Consider the following 26,755-nt stretch of genomic DNA (forward strand, 5'->3'; position numbering starts at 1 on the left):
ATGATTACAGCAACGGCTCTGACTGGCTTATTTTGGGTGGTCAGCATTTTGTTATAGTAAATGTCGAACGTTTCTTGAACTGCCTCGGGCTTCATGCTTTTTTTTTTATCTTTCTCCTTCGCTGAGGACGACGGTGCCGCGTCTTTTCTGGCACGGGACGAGCTCAGAATGGGATTACTTGCCAACAGCAGAGCTCACAGCATCATCAAGAACGATCGGGGAGGGGGGGCAGCCCCCCAAATTTTTTCGAACTGTCACGCACCACTGACCAAAACAACCACCGGCGCCGGAAGTCATTCGGCATTTTGCCACCTACAATGTCTTTTTCAGACTAGAAAATACATTTTGGCGCGAGCATTGCTAACTCGGGTTGGATTTCGTAGCAACGCCCATGCACCTGGAGTCACGTAATGCAAGCATCAGTTAGCATCAGATTTAATGGAGACATACGTGTATTTAAATATCTTGTTGCGAGGTTTTGTGTATACATACAGTGATTTTGTTTCAATTGGAACTTTTTTGTCCTTTGTATCTTCTTGTAGTTGTATCTTCGCATATCTAATACTCCATGACCAAATATTTAGGGGAATCCCCCAAGGTGGAGTAGATTTGTAGTAAGGGAGTAAATTACTCATTGACGTCCACCCGAGCGCAGCCATACGGCCGCAAAGGAAAGCTATACAGCTTTCACAGAAACTTCGTAGTTAAAGAAAAATTCGTCCTGGTCCGGGGTTCGAACCCGGGACCACCGCTACACCGGAGCAGTCGCTCTACCAATTGAGCTAACCGGGACGGCAAGCTTGTGGTAGGGCGAGAGCGAATTGATCTATAACTCGAAGTGGGAACAGTGTTGACCAAACATTTAGGGGAATCCCCCAAGGTGGAGTAGATCTGTAGTAAGGGAGTAAATTACTCAAGGGAGTAAATTACTCCCTTACTACTAATACTCCATTTTGTCTCCGAATTTCTAATGCATATTTTGCAGAACTCCTCGTTTATACATGTACTCGTTGTTGCGACTAAAATTTCGGTGCAATTACTCGCAATATATGACCGCGCTGTAGCTGCTGCTGCGCAGTACACTGGAACGAAGGACAGCGTCGTTGAGATTTTTCCTGGCCTCTGCATATACACAAGAAGGTAAAGTTCTTGAACGAAAAAGATTCATTAAAATATTTGTCGTCTATACTTGCTAATTTCATGGCCCTCCACAAATTCTATGAGGAGGCCACGCTGCAACATGAGCCCCCCCGAACAAAATTTCTGGCTACGCCAGTGATTGCAGCAGATAGGTGGGAGCAGAAATGCACGGAATAGTGTCACCTTATACTTACCGCATGGTGCAAAGAGTACTCCGAAACGCACGTAAGCGCTATTGAGAACTCCCATTAATTTTTACAATTAGCACTAGTGTGCACTGTGCACATTTCATGGCAGGTAAAACCTGTCTTGAAACATGCAGATGTATCATTTGGCCCGTTTACTTACAAGTGATGAGAGATGCCCGATCCTTTTCGAACTTTTTCCTTGCGTAGAACGTGTTGTCGGGCTAGTTGGCTCAATACTTCAGACATAGTAGTTGCACGAAACACACACACACACACACACACACACACACACACACACACACACACACACACACACACACACACACACACACACACACACACACACACACACACACACACACACACACACACACACACACACACACACACACACACACACACACACACACACACACACACACACACACACACACACACACACACACACACACACACACACACACACACACACACACACACACACACACACACACACACACACACACACACACACACACACACACACACACACACACACACACACACACACACACACACACACACACACACACACACACACACACACACACACACACACACACACACACACACACACACACACACACACACACACACACACACACACACACACACACACACACACACACACACACACACACACACACACACACACACACACACACACACACACACACACACACACACACACACACACACACACACACACACACACACACACACACACACACACACACACGCACGCACGCACGCACGCACGCACGCACGCACGCACGCACGCACGCACGCACGCACGCACGCACGCACGCACGCAAGACAGGGTACGGGATGAGCGAAAGGGTACAGCATGTGGCAATCAGTAGCACACCAGGGCCAGAACTTACATCGTCTTATCGAGGAAGACTAGCTCACTATTGAACAGTACAACAGAAGAATCACTGATACATGCACCTTCTCTATTCTTTATGAAATAGGCTTCCATAACTTCACGTGCGATGGAATCGCGACTCTTGCCCAGAATTCTAATCTCATTCAACCGTGGCCGACAGTCACTGCAGGACAGGCAATGCTTAGCCAAATTAGATCCCTCCCCCGTTGTTAGCGATAAACCATGTTCCCGTGCACGATCGTTTAAGCAGCGTCCAGTCTGGCCTACGCACGTTTTTCCACAGGTCAGTGGTATTTCGCAACTCCGACAGCGCATCCCTCAAAGGGCCTAGCGTGCTTCTTGTCAAAACCACTTCTATTTGTTCCTTGATTGGTGATGCGGGGGCATAGCTTTGCCAGTTTGGACGGTGCTACAAACACCATGGGCACATTGTTAATGATCAGGTCGGCAGGCTTTTCTCTGCCGGGTTCCCTTGTACGATCGTGGCGGCTGTGGCTGAGACGCTATACTGCAAAAGATGAAAGGGAAAGCGCGGCAAAGGGCTGAAAGCAAAGCAGGACCAGTAGTCATGCCGTACGTGCACAAAGTATCACTCAACCCGAAGAAGGTGGCGGGAAAGTACAACGTGCCAATGGTGTTTACAGCCCCGTCCAAATTGGCAAAGCTATGCCCACGCATCACCGGTCAAGGAACAAATAAAAGTGGGTTCGGCAAGAAGCATGCTAGGCCCTTTGCGGGATGCGCCGTCGGAGTTTTCTACGAAATACCACTGACCTGTGGAAAAACGTACGTAGGCCAGACTGGACGCTGCTTGAACGATCGTGCACGGGAACATGGTTTATCGCTAACAACGGGGGAGGGATCTAATTTGGCTAAGCATTGCCTGTCCTGCCGTGACTGTCGGTCACGGCTGAATGAGATTAGAATTCTGGGCAAGAGTCGCGATTCCATCGTACGTGAAGTCATGGAAGCCTATTTCATAAAGAAAAGAGGAGATGCATGCATCGGTGATTCTTCGGTTGTACTGTTCAACGTGAGCTAGCCTTCCTCGATAAGACGATGTAAATTTTGGCTTGGTGTGCTACTGATTGTCCCATGCTGTACCCTTTCGCTGCGCATGCTCGAAGTGCATTCTTTTTTCCTTCAAACATGTGCCATGTCCGTTGAATAAAATCAGTTGTAAGTTTGCGCTCGTTCCGTACGCTGTCTTGTGTGTGTGTGCGTTTCGCGCAACTACCATGTCTGAAGATTCATTGCATAAAACGCACGAAGTTGAGTAGAGTTGAGTTGAGGTTGGCACATACCCGAGACCTGGCTGATCTACATCGCTACACACACTCACCCATAATATCCAATAGTCAAATCCTGCTGTCATCATCTGGAGACCAGATCCGAGACCAAGAGGAACTTCAAAAAAATTAAGGCCTGAAGCATTCTTTCTACGTGACTGATTTTCGCGCAGGTAGCGAATTTCCTGAAGTGAACTGTGAAGGGCTCGTCCTCTTGAGGGAAGCGAGCAACACACACCTTTCCGCGTTGTACACTGGACAGCACAAAACATAATGTTCTATATCCCCGCATACATCACATGTGGAACAAAGCGGAGACGAAGCCAGACCCGTCTTATACATCCACGCAGGGGTACGAGCAGAACCCGTGCGAATGCGATGTAGTAAAGTGGCTTGGGATCTGTTTAGTCTCTTGGTCACACATGGCTGGTTGGGTGAACCTCACAGGGTACTGAAATGGCTCAGCACCGTTGCTCTGATTGACATCTTGAGGGACTTTTCTTGAAGGATTACCTGACAGCGCTTTATGGGCGAGGCTATCCGCCACCTCGTGGAATATGGCACCTATGTGTGAGGGCACCCATTGGAAACGAATAGAGAAGCTTTTACTGCGTAGAGAGCTAAGAGACAAGGCACCAGTAGGGAACCCGTGCTCTAACCTTTGAAGGGCGGATTTGGAATCCGTCAGGATCAAAAAAGGTTGAGCCGGACAAGACCGTAGCTACCGTAAAACCCGCCTCAATGACAACGTTTTCGGCCGTTGCGGAGGACACGACTTCAGTAAAGCGTACAGACCAGGCAGTATTCAAAGGAGGAATGTGAAAAGCCACTGCGCTAGCTCCTGGGACCTTATCCACAGAACCAACAGTGAAAATTTGAAGATGGCGGGCATACTGTGTTTCTAAATGTTCAAGTACGAGCGAGCGCGTTGCAGCCAAAGGAGAACTGCGCTTAGCGCACACGCGAGGAATAGTGACTGTAGTCAAGGCTCGCAAATGACCAGGGTGATTTCAACCGCTTGCTTTGTCTTCGAACACAAGGCCTAGGGAGCTAACAGTATTAAGTGCCCAGTAGGCTCGGGACTCAGATCTCTTTCGAAGCCGCTGCAGAAATGCTCTCCCAGCTGCCGCCTCTCCGAGGCGGCGAAGTTTTATTAGTAACCTTGTGAAGCGACAAGACTAAGAGGTTTCGGTACCCAGAGGGCACTAAAACTCTCTTGCACGTCCTCTGGAAGTTTAGGACGTCTGCAGGAGTTTTATGGCCCATTGGGTGGTGACTCATGAACTGCATTGTTCGCTGCCGCCTCTGTAACTCCAAGGGCTCTTCTTAGCCCTTTCTGCGCAAAATTTAGAGACGTTGAAGCTGCGATACCGAGGGGGAAATTAAAGGCAGTTGGTACGTTATGCGACCAATCATCAGTGCTTCTTGAAATCTGACCATTGAGAAAGGGTGGTTTCCCCATTGCTAACTTGCGATTCTAAGGATCATATTCAGGTCCGCGGTTCGAATCCTCGTGAGAACAGGCAGTTTTTCCTATTATCAAGGGAACTAATCACGCAGTCCGACTACCACTTCTTAAATCCGCTAAACAAACAGGCAGGACGCTTTTACCTACTTCCCAAAATCCATAAGGTTTCCGCAGAAGACTTGTTTTCCGCAGATATCCCCGGCAGACCTATCGTTTCAAACAATAACACGCCCACAGAGAACTTATCAATTTTCCTGAACAACTATCTTGCAGATATTCCCACCCACCTCCCTTCCTTTGTCGAGGATACACCGCACTTTCTCCGCATAATAGAGCCTCTGAATGACGCTTCCATTATCCCGGCAGATAGCATACTTGTCACACTTGACGTCGCCGCTTTGTACACAAATATTCCCATAAATGAAGGTATCGACGCACTCTCCAAAATTCTAACTCAAAGTCCTCACCCGCACGAAACTGAAGTGTACCTCACGCTACTTGAATTGGTACTAACACTCAACTACTTTGAATTCGATTCTTCTTACTACCTTCAAGTATTTGGAACAAGCATGGGCACTCCATTCGCCCACCTACGCGAACATTTTTATGGGGCTACTAGAATCTAAACTTCTAAATTCATTTCTAAAAAAACCACTTATATACCTGCGTTACATAGACGACATTTTCATGATATGGGAGCATGGGGCTGAGACCCTGAAGGCATTCGTCACACATTTCAATTCATGCCACTCCAGCATTAAATTCACCTTCAACTCCTCGAAAACGCAAGTCAATTTCCTTGACACCACTGTCCATTTAGAAAATAGCAAGCTCAAAACCACACTTTACAGGAAGCCTACTTACCGACAACAATACTTAGATTTCACTAGCCATCATCCAAGACACTGCAAACAAGGTATATTCGCAGGACAGGCAACGAGACTAAGAAGAATATGTAGCGACGACGACGACTACCTGAAACACCTCCACTCGCTAAAAAACACACTAATCACCAGAAATCATCCACAGACAACCCTTAATAATGCGTTCCAACGAGCAACCACTTTGAAACTAGATGTAGTTCTTAAAAAACGAACAAAAGCTAACAGTCAACGACCTCCTGCACTTATAACGAAATACTCAAACGCGCTTCCAAACATAAACAATATCCTGCGGAAATACCACCCCATTTTAACTGGTAACGACCGTCTCAAGAAAATATTTCCCGACGCACCAAGGGTAACATACAGACGCAACACAAACCTGAAAGACATCCTGGTGCATGCTAGGCTCGGTAAGAAACCACCACCGACAGTAACTTCATGCTCTCGATCTACATGCTCCAGTGCTCCTTTTGCCAGAAACAATATATCGGAGAAACCGGGAAAACAATGAGTGCCAGATTAAACGGGCACCGGGCTGACACAACACGGAATGAACAGAAGGCAGTGTCGACCCATTTTAATCAACACCATCACAAATTCCACGAAATCAAATTGTTCATTCTTCAGTCAGGCTTCAAATCGACTAGGGACAGAAAATACAGAGAAGCATCCCTAATCCACAAATTTAAAACACTGCAACCAACAGGGATTAACATGTCCAGAGGAAACCTGGAATCTCTCAAGTACATTTCAGGGTTAGCATCATTTTAAATTAACAAATGTCTTGCACGTGGTCAGACCATTTCCTAGAACCTCGCATAAGTATATTATCTTTTCAGGAGGACACAGGGGCGCGATGGGGGGCGCGGGCGTGGAGGTAGACAGGGACAAGCCCTTGTCCCTGTCTGCTTCTATGTCCGTGTCTTTTGTTGCGCCCCTGTGTCCTCCTGAAAAGTTATGAACCAACACGCCCAAATACAAGTACTTCTGAGTATATTATCGCTCTTTGCACCCTTCCCAGGTCATATCTTCCACCACATTTCCGGCCTTCTCACCCTCTCCCTCTGTTCACCTTTTTTTTTCTTTTTTTTTCTGCTAAACCCCTACTATCAGTTCTCAGAAACCATGACACTCCTGTTACCCCCTCTGCCCCCACCTTTTGGCTTTCTCTGAACTCGAGCCATCCCCCCCCCCCCCCCCCCCCCCTGCCTTGTCCTTCCTATTTTGTTTGCCTTGTTCTCATTTCCCTGTACCACGCTGACTAATCCTCTTATCTGAGTTTTTCAGGTCCACCCAGCGCCAACCCCCCGTCGCAGCCTCTTCAAAGCCTTTGTTCATTACACACCCTCGGGATATAAGTTTTTCCACTATTGCAGCTTAACGAATCAAGATTCACCTCCCTCCCCTTCCTGACACGCATCCCCTCTCACACCACTTTCCTTCCCCACCCCCGGGGCCTTCCTCCTCGGAGAGAAGGCCCTATTTAATCCCTGCCAATGATGAACGCTTTGCCCAGACGAAGACAAGTCCCCTTGTCGAAACGTTGGCTCAAGCAACCTGAGGTTTTCCCCTCCCTTGTTCATTTTGTGATCGCCAAGGACCATCTACCACACCCTCTCTCTACCATGCATTCAGACCCGTAGATAGAGACGAGACAATCGAGTCCACAGCTTGTCTCCACTGTAAGCGGGAGTCAACATGACGCCCAAAAAGCGAATGTGACTGAAGTGGCCAATGTAAGAGTGACCACGGTCTATCTTAACCGCGCATTGCGTCTTCCTATACCTGGAAACAGGACGAAGCTGGATTTTTCCATTAATAGAGACAATCCAACACCTTGAAGGTAATATTGTAGCTAAAGTAAGGCCTGTCGAGCTATTAAGGCTAATCGCTTGAGTTGGTAGCCGGTAAACCAAAGACAAATGCCATCTGCTTAAATCCACGTACACACATGCCTGCAGTTTTTCTGCAGTGCATCGGGAAGACTAGCTATTACAACTTTAAAAAGCGTGGGGGAAAGAACACTTCTCTGAGGCGCACCTCGCGATGCAGCCCTTTCGGTGCTTAATGTACTCCCTATTCGCACCCGAATTTCACAATCACTGACCAAGAAGTAAGTGAATCTTAGCAGATGGCCCTGTACGCCTGTGCCTTGCAAACTAATCAGTATTGAGCTCTGAAGCAATTGCGACGTATCATGCCCTATGACCTCCAGCGTTCCAGAAGCTTGGAAGAACGGTGAAATTATCCTAATTCATAAAAAAGGAGACGTCAAGGACTTGAAAAATTACAGACCGATCAGCTTGCTGTCTGTTGCCTGCAAGGTATTTACTAAGGTAATCGCAAATAGAATCAGAACAACCTTAGACTTCTATCAGCCAAATGATCAGGCTGGCTTTCGTAAATGATGCTTGACAATGACAACAGACCATATTCACACCATGAATCAGGTGATAGAGAAATGAGCAGAATATAACCAACCCCTATATATAGCTTTCTTTGATTACGAAAAAGCATTTGACTCAGTTGAAACCTCAGCAGTCATGCAGGCATTGCGGAATCAGGATGTAGAAGAGTCTTATGTGAAAATACGTGAAGATATCTACAACGACTGCACAGCTACTATAGTACTTCATAAAGTCAGCAATAAAGTTGCAATAAGGAAGGGTGTCAGGCAGGGAAACACGATCTCGCCAATGCTATTCACCGCCTGTTTACAGGAGGTGTTTTGAGGCCTGGATTTGTGATATTTAGATTTGTGAATTTATGATTCGCTGACGATATTGCCTTGCTAAGTCACTCAGGAGATGAGCTGCAAACATGATCAATGAGTTAGACACGAAAAGCAGAACGGTAGGTCTTAAAATGAACATGCAGAAGACCAAAGTAATGTTCAACAGTCTCGCAAGGGAACAGTAGTTCACAATTGGTAGCGAGGTGCTGGAAGTGGTAAGGGAATATGTGTAGGGCAGGTAGTGGTTACTGATCCGGATCATGAGAGGGAAGTAACTAGAAGAATAAGAATGTGGTGAAGCGTACATGGCAGGCTATCTCAGATCATGAATGGCAGCTTACCAATATCCCTCAAGAGAAAAGTATATAACAGCTGTATCTTACCGCAGAAACGTGGAGGCTAACGAAAAGAGTCCAGCTTAAGTTAGGGACAACGCAGCGAGCTATGGAAAGAAAAATGATCGGTGTAACATTGAGAGGTCGCAAGCGGGCAGAGTGGGTGAGGCAACAAACACGGATTTATGACATCCTGGTCGAAATCAAGAGGAAGAAATGGGCTTGGGCAGGGCATGTAATGCGAATGCAAGGTAACCGCTGGTCCTTAAGGTCCTTAAGAGAAGCAAAGCGTAGCAGGTGGCGCCAGAAAGTTAGGTGGGCAGATGGGATTAAGAAGTTTGCAGGGATACGGTGGCTGCAGTTGGCAAAGTGCAGGGTTAACTGGAGAGACATGGGAGAGTCCTTTGCCCTGCAGTGGGCGTAGTCAGGCTGATGATGATGATGAGAATCCAGTCATACATGTTGGCAGTACCTTGCTGTCCTCGAGCCACCATGAAAAGCTTTCACTTGTCAGCTTCTCCATCAGCATAGCCACACAGGATGTCAGTGAGACAGGACGCGTGGCCAGGTCCGTCATCTCTTTGCCAGGCCACCTTCCATGACGGAAGAACGCCGCCAGTCTCCTAAACCCGACTGAGGTAGTTCATGAGCGCCTTCCTGTGTTCCAGAGTCAGGTTCCACAAAATTTGACTAGTGATGCCTTCGGGGCCTGGTGTACACCGGCACCGCAGGCCGTTGAGCGCTGTCTGGAGCTTTCTAAGCGTGAACGGAGCATCCATGACAGACGTGCAGGAAGCAGGTGAAGGACAGAGGTCAATTCCAGAATTTTCACGTACAAACGCATCAGCAAATTTCTCTGCCAAGCACGCAAGATGTTTCTGCTTGCACACTGCAAGAGCCTCAGAAGGCGTACAAGGTTGAGATTCTCTAGCAAGACTGCCAATGACTCGCCATATTCTCGTCATCGGTGAGAATACAGTAAAACTAGCACAGGAGGAGGCCCATTGCGACCTGCAGAGCTTGTACGTATGTCGTGGAATGGCAGAATTCAGCGTACTGAAGGCCGTCTTCAAGGCTCTGTCTTCCTTCTTCATTAGTTGTCGCTCCGCCCTTCTGCGCGCAGCGTAATGGTTCTTGATAAAGTTGTAAATCCGGGACCGGAAAATGCTCAGGTAACTTGACCGCAGTAGTTGCTGCCATCTTACTAGAAATAATTTTGTCAATAACGTCACCAGAAACACATGCTAGGTGTTCTCTGTACTTGTCCCACTTGATAACATGCCCTATTCTAGAACCACGCATACGGAAGTCGGCAGCACATACAAAAATTAAGGTAGAGGTCCCTTCCAATGCGGTCAGGTGCTGTTGTCCGCTTCACCCGGACGTCAGGTGAATGCAAGGTCAGGTCTATATCTGTGGCTGAAGCTGGAGGTCGGAAGAAAGTAGGGCTTCCGCCATTTGCAACACACAGGTCCAAACTGTCAATGACGTCTACGAATTTGCGTCCGCGGGAATCCGTGTTCCTGTCACCCCAGACGGAGCGATGGGCGTTGAAATCACCGCATATAATTCGAGCAGCTGGGCAGAGAGAGGGAAGTAACTTTATTGACCATGAAATTTGCGACACGTAGGTCCCTGGGTCCCCGCACGACATCACGGCACTATACGTTCATGAGTTCATGGAGTTCCGTGACGTGAGCGGCTCGGTCAGCGGCGATCTTCTGCCCGGCCGGGTCCGTCAAGCGCAGTAGGATCTCCCATTCCTCCCAAATGGTCAGGAGCTCCGGGTCCCTTCGGGGGAGGATCCGCAGGGCATTCAAGGAGAACGTGGGTAAGAGTAGCGTATGGGTGAGTGCACTAGGTACAGGAGAAGGTGTATGCTCCCATGTGGATGCGGGAGAGCAAATATAGGGAGGGGAGGGTGCGGGTCTGAATGCGGCGCCATAATATTTGGTGGTAATTGTCAAGGGATTGGTGGGGTGAGGGGTATAGCTGGCGTTTGACGCGATATACCTGGGTCAGCTCACTGAAGGAGTGCATGCGCCCCCGGGATGAGCTGGACAGCTGTCACAAAGCTGATGTACAAACAAATCCAATGCTACAGTCTTCCGCGGAGACACGTATGCAGGGTGCAACAGAAAGGGCTCGAAAGCCGAGCTGTATCTTTACAGCCGGTACCTCAATGTCATCCGTGAAAAGTTCGGTGACGTTCAAAGAATCGTGTGGAATCTACGGGCGCACATAAAGCGCGGCACATCTTGCTGCACTTCATGCTGCAGTTTTTACGGACGACATATCCAGTCAAAGATCTCCCGCTTAACAGGCCAGCTTCCGAGAGGGCCAATACTGAAACACTAGTTTCTTTCAAAAATAATTTCAGTTCAGCATGAGAGCGCAAGTGGCTCTTTGTAATCCCATAGCTTATTCATCTTAAGCACTACGACACTGCGCTCGAAAACATAAGTCTGAAACTAAAACTCCAAGAGCGTTTACTCAACTCGTGAACATCGTTCAGAATCATTAAATCAAAAGGCCCCAATCAGTATCCTAAACATTACAAAATATTTTTAAAAAGCAGAAAATACGCGTAACACTTTCATATATTTATTTGCTGTACCGCAGTTTTCGAGATTCAAGTTCAAACCTTTACCCAAAGCTGTGCGCCGTCGTCGCGCATGCGCAGTATGGCCTTTCCTCGGCTCCGCGAAATGGCTCGGTGACTCGCGTAGTGTTGCTTTCGCAACAAAAGGGCGGTTAGGTGAGAATGTGCATAGTTTTCCGAAACCTGAATGCGATCACAGAACCCGACAGCTTCCCAGTGGCAAACATGATGGAGATGCTTTATGAAGTCGCAGGTGCCAGGTACATATTGGTATTAGATATCACTCGCGGGTACTGGTAGATTGCATTAGACGAGCAACAGCAGTGGCTTACCGCGTTTGCCACCCCTCAAGGTCTATACGCATGGAAGGTAATGCCGTATGAGCTGCGAAACTCGGCAGCGACCTTTCAGAGGGCTATAAATGAGGTTGTGAGGCAACACATATCGTATGCAATGGCGTACATTGATGACGTCGCTATTTTTTGAGAGACGTGGGAGGGCCACGTGAGACTTCTTCGGGCTGCGCTCCAGACAATGAAAGGCGTAGGACTAACTGCAAATGCAGCCAAATGCAAGTTCGCACAGGCAAAAGTCAGGTTGGGCCTGGCACTCATTCTCCTGATCCAGACAGAGTGAGTGCACTCACATGACTGAACGAACCCAAAACAAAGAAAGAACTGCGCGGCGTATATTCGGCCTCTTCAATTATTACCGAGAATATGTGCCGGAGTACTCGAAGGTGGTGCACCCACTCACGGACCTTACAGATAAACGGGTCACCAACATTATTTCGTGGAAGCAGCAAGCGGAGGAGGCGTTTTGTAAGGTCAAGATGGTACTAGCGTCATTGCCCGAGCTGGACGAACCTGATCACAACCGAGAATTCCTTCTCACAACAGACGCACGAGAAATTGCGATAGGGCAATCAGTTAAAGGTGAGCAGAGACCAATTGCATTTCTGAGTAAGAAGTTGATGAGACCAAATGGTCCGCATTTGTAGGAGAAGCTTTTTGCAGTCATGTGGGCCATAGGAAAACTGGATACATGGTTATTCGGGGCTAAAGTGAGGGTCGCAACCGACGACAACCCACTCACCTATCTCACTTGCTCAGCGTCCACTAGTCTGCGGTTGATGCGCTAGTCACTTGCCTTGCGAAAGTACGGCTTGGAGATGGTGCACATCAAGGGCTCTCTGCACAAATGTGTCGAATCACTTTCTCGCCTAGAATGTAAGGAAGAACCGTAATTTTGAGACATCAGCGAGCTTGTTGTTGCCTTTCTAGTGACCGCAGGAAAGAGTAGTAGCCTATAGTGGTGACTGTATATAGAGGACAAATACCTGATGCTTTGTGTGTACCTCTTCGGAAATGAGATTTGGATCAATAAACCCTGCGACAGCCATTTCAGGGGTGTAGGAGGTTGGGAGCCAACCAGCCAGTTTCGCATACAGACATAACATGGTGGATTATGGAGTGCGCAGATTGATTTAAAACGTTGTGTGTGCGGATTGAGCGAAGCGCTATGTGTGCGCATGTGTGCGTGTTTGTGGACGTATTGAACAGCCGAGCAGACATGTATATTTGTGTAGTTCTGTTGTTCTCGGACACCATGGCTGAACTTTAAAGTCACACTGACAGCAAGTGTCCCTGTGCCATTCTTGGTTGGGAGGAGTGTTCTGTTCGAAAAGCAAAAAAAGCCCGCCTAGTTCTTTTTCCTGTGGAGAAAGGAGGTGAGTCACATGGTTCAGGGGGGTTTAACGTCCCAAAGCTACTCAGGCTATGAGGGACGCTGTAGTGAAGGGCTCCGGAAATTTCGACCACCTGGGGTTCTTTAACGTGCACTGACATCGCACAGCACACGGGCCACTAGAATTTCGCCTCCACCGAAATTCGACCGCCGCGGCCGGGATCGAACCCGCGTCTTTCGGGTCAGCAGCCGAGCGCCATAACCACGGAGCCATCGCGGCGGCTGTGGGGTGAGTCAGTCGCCACCGAGCGGGATCGGGGAGCCGAGGAGCGGACGATTCCGAGAATACGCGAAGGGACAACCTAGGGCTCGACCCCTCCGGGAGCATAGATGCGCCACACCTCATTGTGCACGGCCTTACAGCGATAGGTGCACGCGGGAGGCGACGAGTCATCATAACCTGTGTCGCGCCGCTTTCGCCCACGTCTGCGACTCCGCCGCTTAAAGTGTAGGGTGTCCCGGGCATACATGGCAGTAATTAAATTACTGTAATTAAATTACTTTTCTCCATTCCCATTTTCAGTCGCCAATCTCACAGTGTTTGATTTGCTCTTAATTTAAATCACCAAATCTGCATTTTTTAAAAAACGTTTTGAACACCTTTCAGTCGCCGCCCGTGTCTTGGCCAGTCCCCCACAGTAGGTACGGGCCATTATCTTCTTGAGGACAACAACAACAAGGGGCAGTTCAGTTCCGAATGCCTGCAACGCTGGATCTCTTTTCCTGGTGCTCCGCTGCGACCCTCTGTGGTGACTGCAGCCTGTTAAGAGTGGACAACGTGGTCCTGGGAGCCGGGTGTGACTCATCGCAAAGCAAGGGATATGACGAGGCCTGGCGCCGGCGGCAGAAGTATAGACGACGACGGACGGGGTTGTTGCACTCCAAATAACCGAACCTCCGAACCGATCGAAGGACGCTGTGTCCCACGGGCCTGGGAGAAATTACTGTCAGACGAGTGTCGTCGTTAGGCAAAGATGCGGCGAGAGCTTGCGACAGCAGCAGCAACGGTGGAAGCAGAAATGCACAGGAAGCACGGCGGAAGCAGCGGTATACGTTGGCCGAGTCGGTCTTCGGGTCACCGGACGGGTTGATGCTACACAAGGTCACGCCGAGCGAGGCTGCTAATTGAAAGACGCTGTGTACTCGAAGAGGTCTCGTGCTTCGGCCATCCGGCGGGGGAGATCGAGGAGGTCATTCACCTGCGGGGAGACTGCGGGATTCTCCTTTCCCGCGGCGGCAACGCACAGAAGACTAGCCCCAGTGGACAAGGCGACACCTCAGTGTTTGTTGGTGTTCCCCTTCTCATCCCCCGAGCTGTGAGAGAGCGAGAGAGCTTCAGCACCGCCCCGTGCCGTGGGTGGTACCGCCAGCGTCATCAATGGCCCATCCGATTGGACAACGTTATTCGAACTAAGTTCCCCAGTCAGGGATCTGGGGAACGCGAACCGTATTTAACGGGATGTTGTTGTGTGATCGGAGCATTCGATTCGATTCTCATCTGTAAATATGTAGAATAAACCCTTCTATACAGTTTCCTCGATAACGCAGTCCGACATCGTCTTTGGGAGCCGGTACCTGCGGGGCTAAACGAGTTAGTCATCTCCAGTACCCCTCCGTCTTCAACTCTGGTTCCAGCGGTGGGATAGAAGCCCCATCTTTAACACTGGTTCCAGCGGTGGGATTGTGGCCCGTTCTTAACAAGCCTAAGAGATGACCGATCCCAGCAACCAACCAGACTCAGGCGACGCCTGACGTTACCTCGCTCCCACGGGGTATTGCAGCCATCCAATTTCGCCTACGCTCGTTGTGGCGCAAGAACCCGCAGGTGTGGTTCGCCTATAGGAGGAAGCCGTATTCCACCTCCACCGCGTCACCTTGGAGACCTCTCGGTTCCAGCACCTAATTTCCAACCTGTCTTCTGAGGTGGCTCGCGTCGTCGTAGGTCACGCCAAGTCCCGTTATCTGAGGCGCCGGACGTCATCGCTGGGCCCTTGGGCGGTATTACTTATCAGCGCCTTAAGCAGAGCATTCTGGACCGCACCACGGCGACCGAGCGCGCGCGTCTCCACGTGCTCACCAGCGAAGAGATGGGCGATTGACGACCCTTCGAGCTGATCATCAGCATGCGGCAGCTGGACTGATAGCCACCTAGCACGGATCATCTGCATATTGCCTTTCCTGACGAAATAAATGTTTTGCAATCCAACTTGGGTGAAAGCAACGTCGACTCTAACGGTGCGCTGTTGAGGGGACTGTTCCTGCAGCGTTTGCCGTAGTCCTTTCGCCTCGTCTTGGCTGCTGCAGTGGACAAGACTCTCGACCGCCTCACCGAGCTAGCCGACAGGATTCACGACCCGACTTCCCTTCAATCGTCACCCTCTCTTCGATGCCCTAGCCATCCGCCATATCCCGGTTAGAGGCTCGGATTGACCAGCTCGCCGCTTCAGTCTACACCCTTAGGACGTCCTCTCATGGCCAGCGTGGACCCTCTTCACGTCATAGCCGTCGTTCCTTTTCCCCGACCGGCACCCGCAAAAACTGTCCTCCCAACTCGCCAATGCTGGCATCACAGCCCCTGCCAGCACCGCGCCCGCAAGTGCATTCATCAGGCAGCTGGTCGAGAAATGCGAGGCGAGGTCACTGACGGCGGACTGTGACCTCGTTCGTCAACCTGGCCGCCTTTTCTTGGTCGGGGACCACACTTCCGGTCTACCTTTCCTTGTCGATACGAGTGCCCCGGTCAGTGTGCTACCGTCCTCCAAGGCTGACCGCAGTTCCAAGTCACGAGGACCTACGCTCCGTGCGGCGAATGCCACCACGAGCGCCACGTATGGTCTTCCTTCCCTCCCTCTTTGTTCCACCGGCGCGCGTTCCGATGGATCTTCCTCCTCGCCGACGTCCATCAGCCCATCCATGGCCCCGACTTTGACCCACTTCGACCTGGACGTCATCATGCGGCGACATCGCCTCAACGGCAGCATGAAGCCTTTCCATCACTCTCGTGATGTCGGTCGTCGTTCCCACTGGGATCCGCACTCAGATTCCGCCATGCCAGTATGCCAAGGTCCTTCAGGACTTTCTAGACGTCACTAAGCCTTGCAACCTCAACCAGCCACCCAAGCACAGCGTGACTCATCGCACTGTTACGCGCGGTCCACCTGCTGCAGCTCATCCTCGCCGCATCTTTGGCGATTGTCTGGCGATTACGAAGCGCTAGTTCGACCATATGCTTCAGTTGGGTATCATATGCCCTTCCTCTAGCACATGGGTCTTGGTCTCACTTCTACATTTTGTGCTCAAGAAAGAACCAGGTGACTGGCGGCCACTGAGTCAAATAGTGGCCGGCAGTCACCCGGTTCTTTCTTGGGCAACAGGGAACAGCAGTTCACAATTATTAGCGAGGTGCTGGGAGTGGTAAAAGAACACGTCTACTTTGGGCAGGTATTGACCGCTGATCCTGATCACGAGAGGGGAATAACGAGGAGAATCAATATCTCTCAAGCGAAAAATATGCAACAGCTATATCTTACCGGTACTCACCTATGGGGCAGAAAAGTGGAGGCTAACGAAAAGGGTTCAGCTTAAGTTGAGGACGCAGCAGACTATGGAAAGAAAAATGATAGGTGTAACGTTGAGACAGGAAGAGGGCAGAGTGGGTGAGGGAACAAACGCGGGTTAATGACATCCTAGTCGAAGTCAAGAGGAAGAAATAGGCTTGGGCAGGACATGTAATGCGAAAGCAAGAGAACCGCTGGTCATTAACGGTAACAGAGTGGATTCCAAGAGAAGGCAAGCGTAGCATGGGGTGGCAGAAAGTTAGGTGGGCGGATGAGATTAAGAGGTTTGCGGGGATACGGTGGCCGCAGCATTACAGAGACATGGGAGAGGCCTTTTCCCTTCATTGGGGATATTCAGGTTGATGATGATGACTGGCGGCCTTGTAGGGACTACCGGGCCCTGAAATCTCACACGGTTCACGACAAATATATCCCCTTCTAAACATCCAAGACTTCACCGCAAACTTGGAAGGCTGCAAGGTTTTAACCAATATACCGAAGACCGCTATCACTACACCGTTCGGACTGTTTGAGTATGTGCGAATGCCTTTTGGCCTACGCAACGCAGCTCAGACTTTTCAACAATCTACAGCGGAGAGGTAACACGCCGACTCCCGGCTGTTTTTGCCTCCATGGACGACATACTCGTTGCGAGTCCTACTTTACAAGACAACGAGCGTCACCTCCGGGAACTGTTCCAGCTCTGTCAACAATTCGGCCTTGCTGTCAATGCCCAGAAATACGTCTTCGGGTCTTCCGAGCTCGAGTTCTTAGGCCACCACATCTCGGTGTTGGGAATTCGCCCTTTGTCTTCCCACGTACAGGCAGTAATAGACTTCCCAGCACTCACTACCCTGCGCAAGCTGGGCGAGTTCCTGGGCCTGGTGGATTTCTCCTGGCGCTTTATTCACACTGTGCTGAGCTCTTGCACCCTTGACCTACCGACAGAGACCTCCGCACGACAAAGAGCTCGTCATCCGCAAATGCCCGGTATCACGAAGCCCAAGCCGCTTTCTCGGCTGTTAAACAGGCCGTCGTAGATGCGGATGCGGTCCTCCTCATCCATCTGAGGACTGACATGCCAACACGCATCATGGTGGACGCTTTCGGCGTTGCCATTGGCGTGGTTCTCCAGCAGCAAGTCGACGCCGAGTGGCACCCACTGGGTTTCTTCTCTCGGAAGCTCCAACCTGCCGAGACGCGCTACAGCGTTTTTGGCCGCGAGCTTCTCGCCATCTATTCCACTATCCAGAACTTCCGGCACTTCTTGGAGGGACAATAATTTTACGTCCTGACGGATCACAAGCCCCTGGCGTATGTATTCCGTACAAACTTCGAAGTACGTCGCACGAGAGCTTCGTAAACTGACTTATATCTCCGAGTTCACCAGAGATAACCGCCACGTCGAAGACACAGACAACGAGGCTGCTGACGCCCTTTCTCGAATTACCACCATCGGCACTACTCCACCTGCCGTAGACTGGGAACGTCCGACGTCTGGCCCGTGCGCAGCTTGAGGACCCTGAGCTCCAATCGCTTCGTGACCGTCCCTGTACCCTCCGTCTGGACATCGTGTCTGATCCGTTTGTGTTCGGATCACTCTGGACCGCCGCGTCAACGGCTGTACCTCGTCCCTTCATTCTGAACGCCTTTTGTCGTGCTATTTTCCACTCCCTTGAAGACATTTGCCATCCCAGCGTCCAAGCCGAGCCAAGCCACGCCTCGTCGTACAGCGGTACGTCCGACAGAGCATTAACATCGACATGCCTCGCTTGCCAGTCCGCCAAAGTGACCCGCCATACGAAGACTCCCGCACAGCGTTTCCTGCCACCTAGCTGTCGCTTTGACCCAAGCCATCTCGACTTGGTTGGGCCACTTCCTCCCCCTCACGACTGCCGGTGCATCCGCACCATGACTGACCAGTCCACCCGTTGTCCCGAAGCTGTGCCCATTCCGGACATCACAGCAGACACAGTTGCACACGCCATCGTCTCACCATGAGATTCACGCTTCGGCTGCCCTGGCATAGTCACAACGGACTGCAGCCGGCAGTTCGAATGTGCCCTGTTCACAAGCTCAGCCATCTGCTCGACACCAAGCATTGCCTTACCACCGCATACCATCCCTGCGCCAACGGCACGGTCGAGCGGCTCCATCGCCAGCTTAAAAGCTGCCCTCACTGCACGCCTGGACAGAGAGCACTGGGTCGACCACCTTCCTATGGTCCATCTCGGTCTACGCGCCATCCTGCATAGGGATCTTGGTTGTTCCACGTCCGAACTGTTCTTCGGCGCCCTCCTACGGCTTCCCTCAGACTTGTTCCTTCCTTTGGTTCCGTCACCCCAACCCCAGCAGTACCTCCAGCACCTACAGATCTGCATACAGCACCTCTTCCCGGTTCCGCCCGATTTGTGAGCGGCACATTTTCGTGCATCCTGACCTTGCGTCTTCGAGGTACGTTTTTCTTAGGCGAGAAGCTGTAAGGCGCGTTTTACACCAGCCTATGACGGCCCGTACCGTGCACTCCACAAGACGCCGAAGTCTGCGACCATACCCCTTAATGGTCCCTAAGAGGTTGCCACCCTGGACCGCCTCAAACCGGCGTACCTCGAGACGCCTTCTAAAGAGCTCCCAAGAATGTCACTGGCATATCCGCCGATCTATCTGCCGCCAAGGCAGCCGCATCTTTGCCTGTTCGGCGTTTCCATTTCGCCGTTCCATCTCAGCGGGGGGCCTTGTAGCTCCCACTTACGCCGCACCGCAGAGGCGCTCACAGACGGCGCCTGTGTGTCGGCTGTGAAGATAAGAAATATAAAGATGGGCGCGCGTGCTGTGTGCGCGAGCTCTCCCACCGTGGGTATGTGGCATTGCTTCAGAGTCACGCGATATTTAGATCGCGTGACTGCGCGCTGACGCTGATTTAGAGAGAACGACTAAATTGAAGATTAATTCCGAACAGGCTCTAGAGCTTTTATGTAAAAAAAATTGTTCCAAAGTTAACGATAAAAAGTTAGTAAAGTTATTTTTTTATTAGAAAATTGGGCACATTAAAAAATATGGCGACCTGGTCAAGACGACGCTCTACAACTCTGCACCAGCCGAATCGTTGCATTTTTACAGCTTTTTTACTACTTAGCTGAAGCACTCAGTGGAGAAGTTTGGCCATGCATGCATTTCTGCACGGCACATTTGAGGTAAGAAATTTTCAGGCGAGATATATGATACACTCTCTTACATTAGGTATGGACGACCAGGTGGACAGTTCATCATATCTGTGCGTAGCTGTGGTGGTCACTCGAGAGGCACACATACATAGGAGACGAAAAGAAACCCGTGACAAAATTAAAACATCCAAACAGGTCGAATGTTTATTAGGCCTGTACAATTCGTGCTGATCGCTGAAAAGGGAGTTCACAGATGAGACGCTGGATACTTAAAGCAGTCTACCTGGTTCACTGCGCATCCTCAGTGTGTCGGGTGCCTTAATTTCACAGGAGAACTTGTTTCAACTCCCTTCCTTGCTTATGGTGGCGCTCAGTATCTTGCAACAAGATTTTAAGGCGAATAGCCCAGCAACAAGTCCTTCATATGACAAGTGCCGTTGGAACAGCAGTTTCTATACACAATCTGCGCTCAGCGAAACCGCAAATTGTATCGCGACACGAACACCGTTGATGGAGGCAGAATATATACAACAACAACAATTATGTACGTTACTTTTAACATAACGAAACAAGAACATCCGAAAAGCAAACTGTTCCTTCCCAATATACACGTGCAGACGTGTCTATTCTTTCGTCTCCGAGTAGCAGCGCATAGGGTTTGCACAAAAGCAATAAATTAATGCGCTATCCTGATGACCAATCCCGAGCCCCACAGGGTTCGCAGCCGCAACGACAAGATAGTCGGGAGTATTGGTGGAGCGCTATAAGGCCAGACCACAGACAATACGTAACAAAAATGGACGGTGACTGCTGTACAGTATAGGTGATATAGGTACGTCCGGTCTCTCCACCGATTCAATTCGCACACTTGGAGAAGCGTGCGCGCACACATACCACACACACACACACACACACACACACACACGCGCGCGCACACATACACACACACACACGTAATGAGTGAACATGATCTCGCACACTGCGATTGTAGGACTAGAGTGCATCGCCGCCAAGCGGTGCGATGGGTCACTGGCATGCGTCCATAGGCACAGTAGAGAAGGGGCGGCCGCATGTCTTGTCCACACCGGAGGCGCAGGCCGGCGGCGCTAGGTCAGCGTCGCAGTCGCCAGGCGCGACGAGTACAAGAACCTCGGCGTCTTCCGCAAGCTTCCCAGGAGCGGCGATAGCGTCTTGGGCGCCTCAAGCGTTTGAGGGTGGTTGGCAACGCTAGGGCGCAGCTCAGGGTGGATAAGATAGGCCGGGCTGAAAGGAAAAAGAACGCTGCCCTGGGTTTCATGCATGTGCAGGACTCAGAGCGCGCAAAATTGACGAGGCAAAAGAGAGAAAAGTCCGCAACAACGGCCGCCGTTAAGCGAAGCTCAGAGTGGCGTCACGTGGCAGCCGGCGGCATCCAGCGCTGCGCGACTGAGCTGGCGGAGAATGACGTACTGGTTGCGCGGGGGAGGCACCGGGGAGCCCGGCGGCGGCGGCGGCGGCGGCTGGCCCACCACCCCGGCGGCGCGATCCGCGGACTCCACGCGCCGGGCCAGCGACGAGATGGAGTGCAGGCGGCCACGATCGCAGATGGCGGTCAGCTCGAGCGAGTCGGTGCCCTCGACCTGCACGCTGGCCGGGGGCAAGTCCAGGCAGGGCGAGATGAGCTTGCTGTCGTTAGCCAGGATCTCGACGATCTCGCACGCCGTGGGCCGCTGCGTCGGGCTGCGCGCCCAGCAGCGCAGCAACAGAGCCTCCCTGCGAGCCGCACAGTGCGCACTGAGCGGCCGCCCAGCGCGCCCATCGAGTCGCGACGCCCACTGGGCAGCCGCAAGCTTTGCCGCAAGCGTGTACAGAGCACAGGCAGCCACTAAACTTGCATGCAATAAACGTTGCTTCGCGGTACTCTCGCGCACCGGACAATTCCTTGCCCTACATGCATTTCACGCCCCGAAACAAGCGTGAAGCGCGGAAAAGTGCGCTTTACAGGAGTCGGGCGTTCTGCAAAATTTGCACTCGGCTGCTGGCGAAGCGCGGGCAAGGGCGTGCGGAGTAAGGCTTACAGCTCGGGCTTGCAGCCGCTGGGCACTGGCAGGGTGTTGTAGCCCTTGACGTACTCGAGGACCTGGTTGTTGGAGAGACCCTGGTACGGGAAGCTGGCGAAGGTGATGATCTCGTACAGCAGCACGCCGTAGCTCCAGACGTCAGACATGGTGGTGAAGATGCCGTCGTTGAGGCTCTCGGGTGCCATCCAGCGCACGGGCAGCATGCCGCGCTTGTTGAAGCGGTAGTAGTCCGAGTCGTACATGGGCCGACACATGCCGAAGTCTCCTATCTTGACGGTGCGGCCGGCGTTGACGAGGCAGTTGCGGCAGGCTAGGTCGCGATGCACGTACTTGAGGTCAGCGAGGTAGCTTAGCCCGCGCGCCACGTCCATCGCCATGGCCGTAAGGCAGCGGTCTGACACTTCCTCGGACTTGTGGCGCTCGCTCTCCTTGACCAGGTGCCGGCGGGCCAGCAGGTACGTCTTCAGGTCCCCGTACAGCATGAACTCCATAACCGTGTATACGGGCTCACCCGTCGTGCACACGCCCAACAGCCGCACGATGTTCTTGTGGTCGAAGCGCTTCATCATCTCCGCCTCACTCAGGAAGTCCAGCTGCAAGTGCCGAACACACCTTGCAGTGCGCTCAAGGGCAGCACCGCGCCCTGCACCTGAAGGCTGGGCCGGTGCCTGCATGCGCGCTGCCTCAGCGCGGGGCAGAGAGCGCGCATCCAGGCACCTATACCCAAGGCTTACAACGCATCAGTCACGCATGGCCTAAAATAATACGTGGCTTTGAAAAGGCAAGTGCACAGTACAAAAGCACATGCTACAGAAATTGGCATTTCTGGACACGAGTGAATGCCGTACCTTCTCCTCGATGATGGCACCGACCTTGAGCGTCTTTACAGCCACGGCTTGCCAGCACTGGTCGGTTATCAGCGCCTCACCGCCAAACACAGTGCCGAAGGCGCCTTCGCCCAGCTTGCGGTTGATCACTATGTGGTCCCGCGGCATTTCCCATCCGTCCAAAGAAGGCAGGTGGTTGGACGGCAGCAGTCCCAGCTCGCGCATGCGCGCCTCGGTCTGCTTCACTTTCTCCTCGTACCTGAAACGGCCGTGCCAACGGGTGGATGGATGAAAAGCGACCACTGCATCACCATTTTTTTTTTCTTGACCAGCGTTCACGCTCGACTATTTTGACGCGGTCCACTTTTCAAGCATGAAATGCTTTTGGGGCATATTCTCAGCAAACTGAGGCGAACGCCGTCCCAAACCTAAAACCGAACCTGAAGCCAGAACTTTCGGAAACACCCGAAATTCTCCGCCCAAATAGCATCCAGCAGAAAAAACTTTAAATCTCAGCGCCCCGCGCGGGATTCGAACGAACGCCCGCGTAATTATAGGGCAGCTTCATTTAGTAGGGCATCGCCACAGCTTTTTTACTGCATGGAAATTAACTCCCTCTCTGAACCGGCTCGTGCCTCACATAACCCGGTCGCACGATGCGATCTCGACGCGTACCCCCGCACTCCACCGCGAGCGTTCTGAGGCACATCCGTGCGTCAAGAAAGGGTAACCAGTCAGGGGGATCTTCCTACGGATCAAAGCGCACTGCTCTCGGAACAGACTTGGTCGAACGGGGTGGTTCGGCATGTCAATCCATAATCCAGTTCTTCAATAGAATGAACAGCCCCATCAACAGAAACAGATCACAAGGAATTATAAAGTTTTGCTCGGCAGGCAAAAATATGATTCTGCACGGTGTTATCTGCTTTCTTGGGAGTTCACTGTAGTATATGTCCCAAAGCGCAGCATCACGACACGAAACAAAACGATGATCAATGGTCTTTAACTGAGCACACAGGCGCCGATTCTCCGACCATGACACGAACATTCTCTTGGCGCAAAGCAGTCTTTTGACCGACGTGTGGAGTAAAAAAGGCTACGCTTAACTCGCTTTAATGTACAAGTGTCAAGAAACGCAAGGTAAGGCTGCCGGAACAACACGAAATAAAGACTATAAAAACCTGTGTCATCTGCCTACTGGAGAGGCCGTACAGGTAATCTAAATAAAAGCGCACAGTGAGTAAGTGGAAAGTGTCGCCAGATTCCTCTAGAAAACCCCAAAGAGTTCCCTCACGAACATGTTCAGTCGGAGCGAATAGAAAATGAGAATGAACACTTAGTCGCCTATGATAGCCGGCCCAAAAAACCTCTACTCGCTCTGAACGATACTTCATTAACACCTCTTTTTGGGCTAGTTGGTGCATACTTGAAATAGAGAAAAAAATAGCGCAAACCATGCACACCACGAGAAAGAACGACGACGAGACACAAGCGCTACATCGTATCGCGTCGACAACTGCCAGCCCGAAAGCGTGCACTACGTCGAAGATATCGTTAAGACCAAATCCCTGCTTCCTTGGTCGAAAAAAATAGCAGAAGGCTCCAAAAGTGGAGCATTCAGGCCGAGAAGGCCGGCTGAAGGCCCCGGAGGAGTACCTCCTCTTGAAGACGACGCATCCGCCTATCATTAGCAGGGCGAACAGGCTGAGCCCGATGACGTTGGCCACGACGATGGCCAGGTCGCAGCTGGTGCCCAGAAGGCGGCGCAGCCCCTCGAGCGGACAGACCAGGGGCTCCTCACTGCCGTCGCCGTGGTTGCGGCCGGCGGGCCAGTGGATGGCTTGCAGCATCGTCAGATTGTCAGCGCCGCCCACGCCGGGGCTGTACGTGCCCACGTGGTGCTGGCTGCCGTTCACCCACTGCCGGATGATGACGTCCGTCAGGCGACTGGATCGGTAGAAGCGCACATGGCCCGACACGCCGTGGAAGTCGGTCGCGTTGATTAGCCGGATCAGCTCCCTGCGCGCCAGTTATGTCGGCGAATAAATGATTGTTCCTCCACGACTTTCAGTGGTGAGATTAACCTTACAATGGTCATAATGGAAACTGCTGCGGCCTTGGTCTCATGAGACTGTTTTCCCATGTGAGGAATGAGAAAACAAATGCAGCGAGGAAACCAACAGACACACAGCTAGGACCAATAATGTCATAGTTATCTTGACAGTCGGCACGAAAAAGTGCACGATAACCAATTTGGAAACTCGATGGTTCAGTTTACAAAAACAGACGAACCAATGATTAGTCGAAAACCTGATCAATAAAATGAGACTGGCGAAAATATAGAAAACAGTCATTAACTGAAGTCTAGGTGCTAGACAGCTTGATAATATGACTTGGAGTATAAAAAAAAGGTGCATTTTTCTCTATACTGGCAGGTCGAGAAAAAGTCGCTAATTTAAAACCAATAAGGCTTCAATTCTGCCGAGCCCTGGAGGTGTAGACAAAATTAAACGAACGACGGCACCTCCAATGAAAGAGAGACTGCCTGCTGCTGGCGCAGAGGGCTTGCCCGTCGCATATAGCAGTGCATTAACTTTCGCAATCGATAATCCACGCACTGCAAACGCTCCACCTTTTGAAGTCTTCACAAAGAAGGTGCTATGAAATGCGAACAAATTGAGATTCGAAGAAAACGGCGCGGAGCCATCCATGCGGTTTTGAGTGGTCAGGACAAATCAGTGACGTTTAAACTGGTCAACGTTTACTCCAGATTTCCGTTTACCCCTCTCTCTTTCTCTCTCTCCCCCACACACGCACGTACACGCACACGTACACGCGCACGCGCACGTATTTCAAGCTGCCCTCAGCTCTTTCATAGCCGGTTACTGAGCATGCAAGCAGGGCGGCCGGATTTCTTGCTTAAACTTCGTGTAACTGAAAGCGAGGTAAAAAAAAAAATACGGTTCTCTTTGAGGGATAGCAGCTTTGTCGGCGCTCACGCAGTGCACTTGGGACTTTTTTTAATTCCTGAATTCACTGCCTTATTTAAGCTCAACTTTTTTAGATGCGTGATATGTCTTTGCTTAAAAATTATGTGTGGAATGAAATAAAGCTCCAAAAGCGATGTTTTTTGTAACGACAGCTCTTCTGCTGCGCGCTTAGCGACTGCTGTCACGGCGCGCCCTATAGCAGACGCAGTCGTAATCGCCATCGCATATTCCGAACGGCGCGGTCTCGAGAGCCTCCAAGCTTCCATACGCTTGAGTCAAAGCGCGAAAAAAGAAATACTTCTAGGACAGCTACCATTTTATCTATTTCGCTCTTCGGTGTTTCTCTTGAAGATGAATATATTTTGCTTGAAAATTCTCGAGTACGTTCAGTGGGTTTGGCATAACCAAATCTTGACGGAGTCAATAATGTAAACAGTCCCGCGGGCGTTGGTTTTCCGCCACTACCACCACCCGAGTTCATTCTTGCCAAAATGCGCACATATTTTCAAGCCTTGTTCAACGTACTGTGGCGAACAGAATATTGCGGGACGTGGGAAAGCGTGGCAAAACTGCTTTCTGCGCCACCCAACGGCACACCCTCGCTCTTTCGCCCATCACAGGCCTCTCTGTACCGTCACTCCTACCTTATGTGCGCCGTACGTACATAAAAAATGGCGCCAGGTGGCGCATAGATATCTGGCAAGCATTTGCCTAAGCAGCCAATGGGTGAAGCAGATCACGTGTCGCTTTTCGCGGCGCAGCGACTCTTGGTAAAGGACAGGGAGCGTGCAATTATGCTTTCTGTTTATTCTCGTGTTCTTCGCAGGCGTGACCATCAATTTT

At 51.1% G+C, this 26,755-nt stretch overlaps 1 protein-coding gene across 6 annotated transcripts in view; it reads right to left on the reverse strand.

Moving 5' to 3' along the window:
- Positions 1 to 20,213: 20,213 nt before the first annotated feature.
- Positions 20,214 to 26,755, reverse strand: part of LOC149350698 (uncharacterized) — a 121,721-nt gene continuing 115,179 nt past the window's right edge. For 4 of the 6 annotated variants that reach the window (XM_089579812.1, XM_089579811.1, XM_089579814.1 and 1 more), the window contains 5 exons: positions 24,579 to 24,941; positions 22,944 to 23,181; positions 22,093 to 22,688; positions 21,485 to 21,787; positions 20,214 to 21,298 (listed from right to left, as the gene is read on the reverse strand). In XM_089579812.1, coding sequence (XP_089435938.1) covers positions 21,142 to 21,298; positions 21,485 to 21,787; positions 22,093 to 22,688; positions 22,944 to 23,181; positions 24,579 to 24,941 — 1,657 coding nt within the window. In that variant the 3' untranslated portion in view covers positions 20,214 to 21,141. The remainder of the gene's footprint in view (positions 21,299 to 21,484; positions 21,788 to 22,092; positions 22,689 to 22,943; positions 23,182 to 24,578; positions 24,942 to 26,755) is intronic. The other 2 variants (XM_089579816.1, XM_089579815.1) reach the window with 2 other exon arrangements.

The sequence above is a fragment of the Amblyomma mixtum genome, chromosome 3 (genome assembly GCF_055824585.1).
Source record: "Amblyomma mixtum isolate Tamu chromosome 3, ASM5582458v1, whole genome shotgun sequence".
NCBI lineage: Eukaryota > Metazoa > Arthropoda > Arachnida > Ixodida > Ixodidae > Amblyomma > Amblyomma mixtum.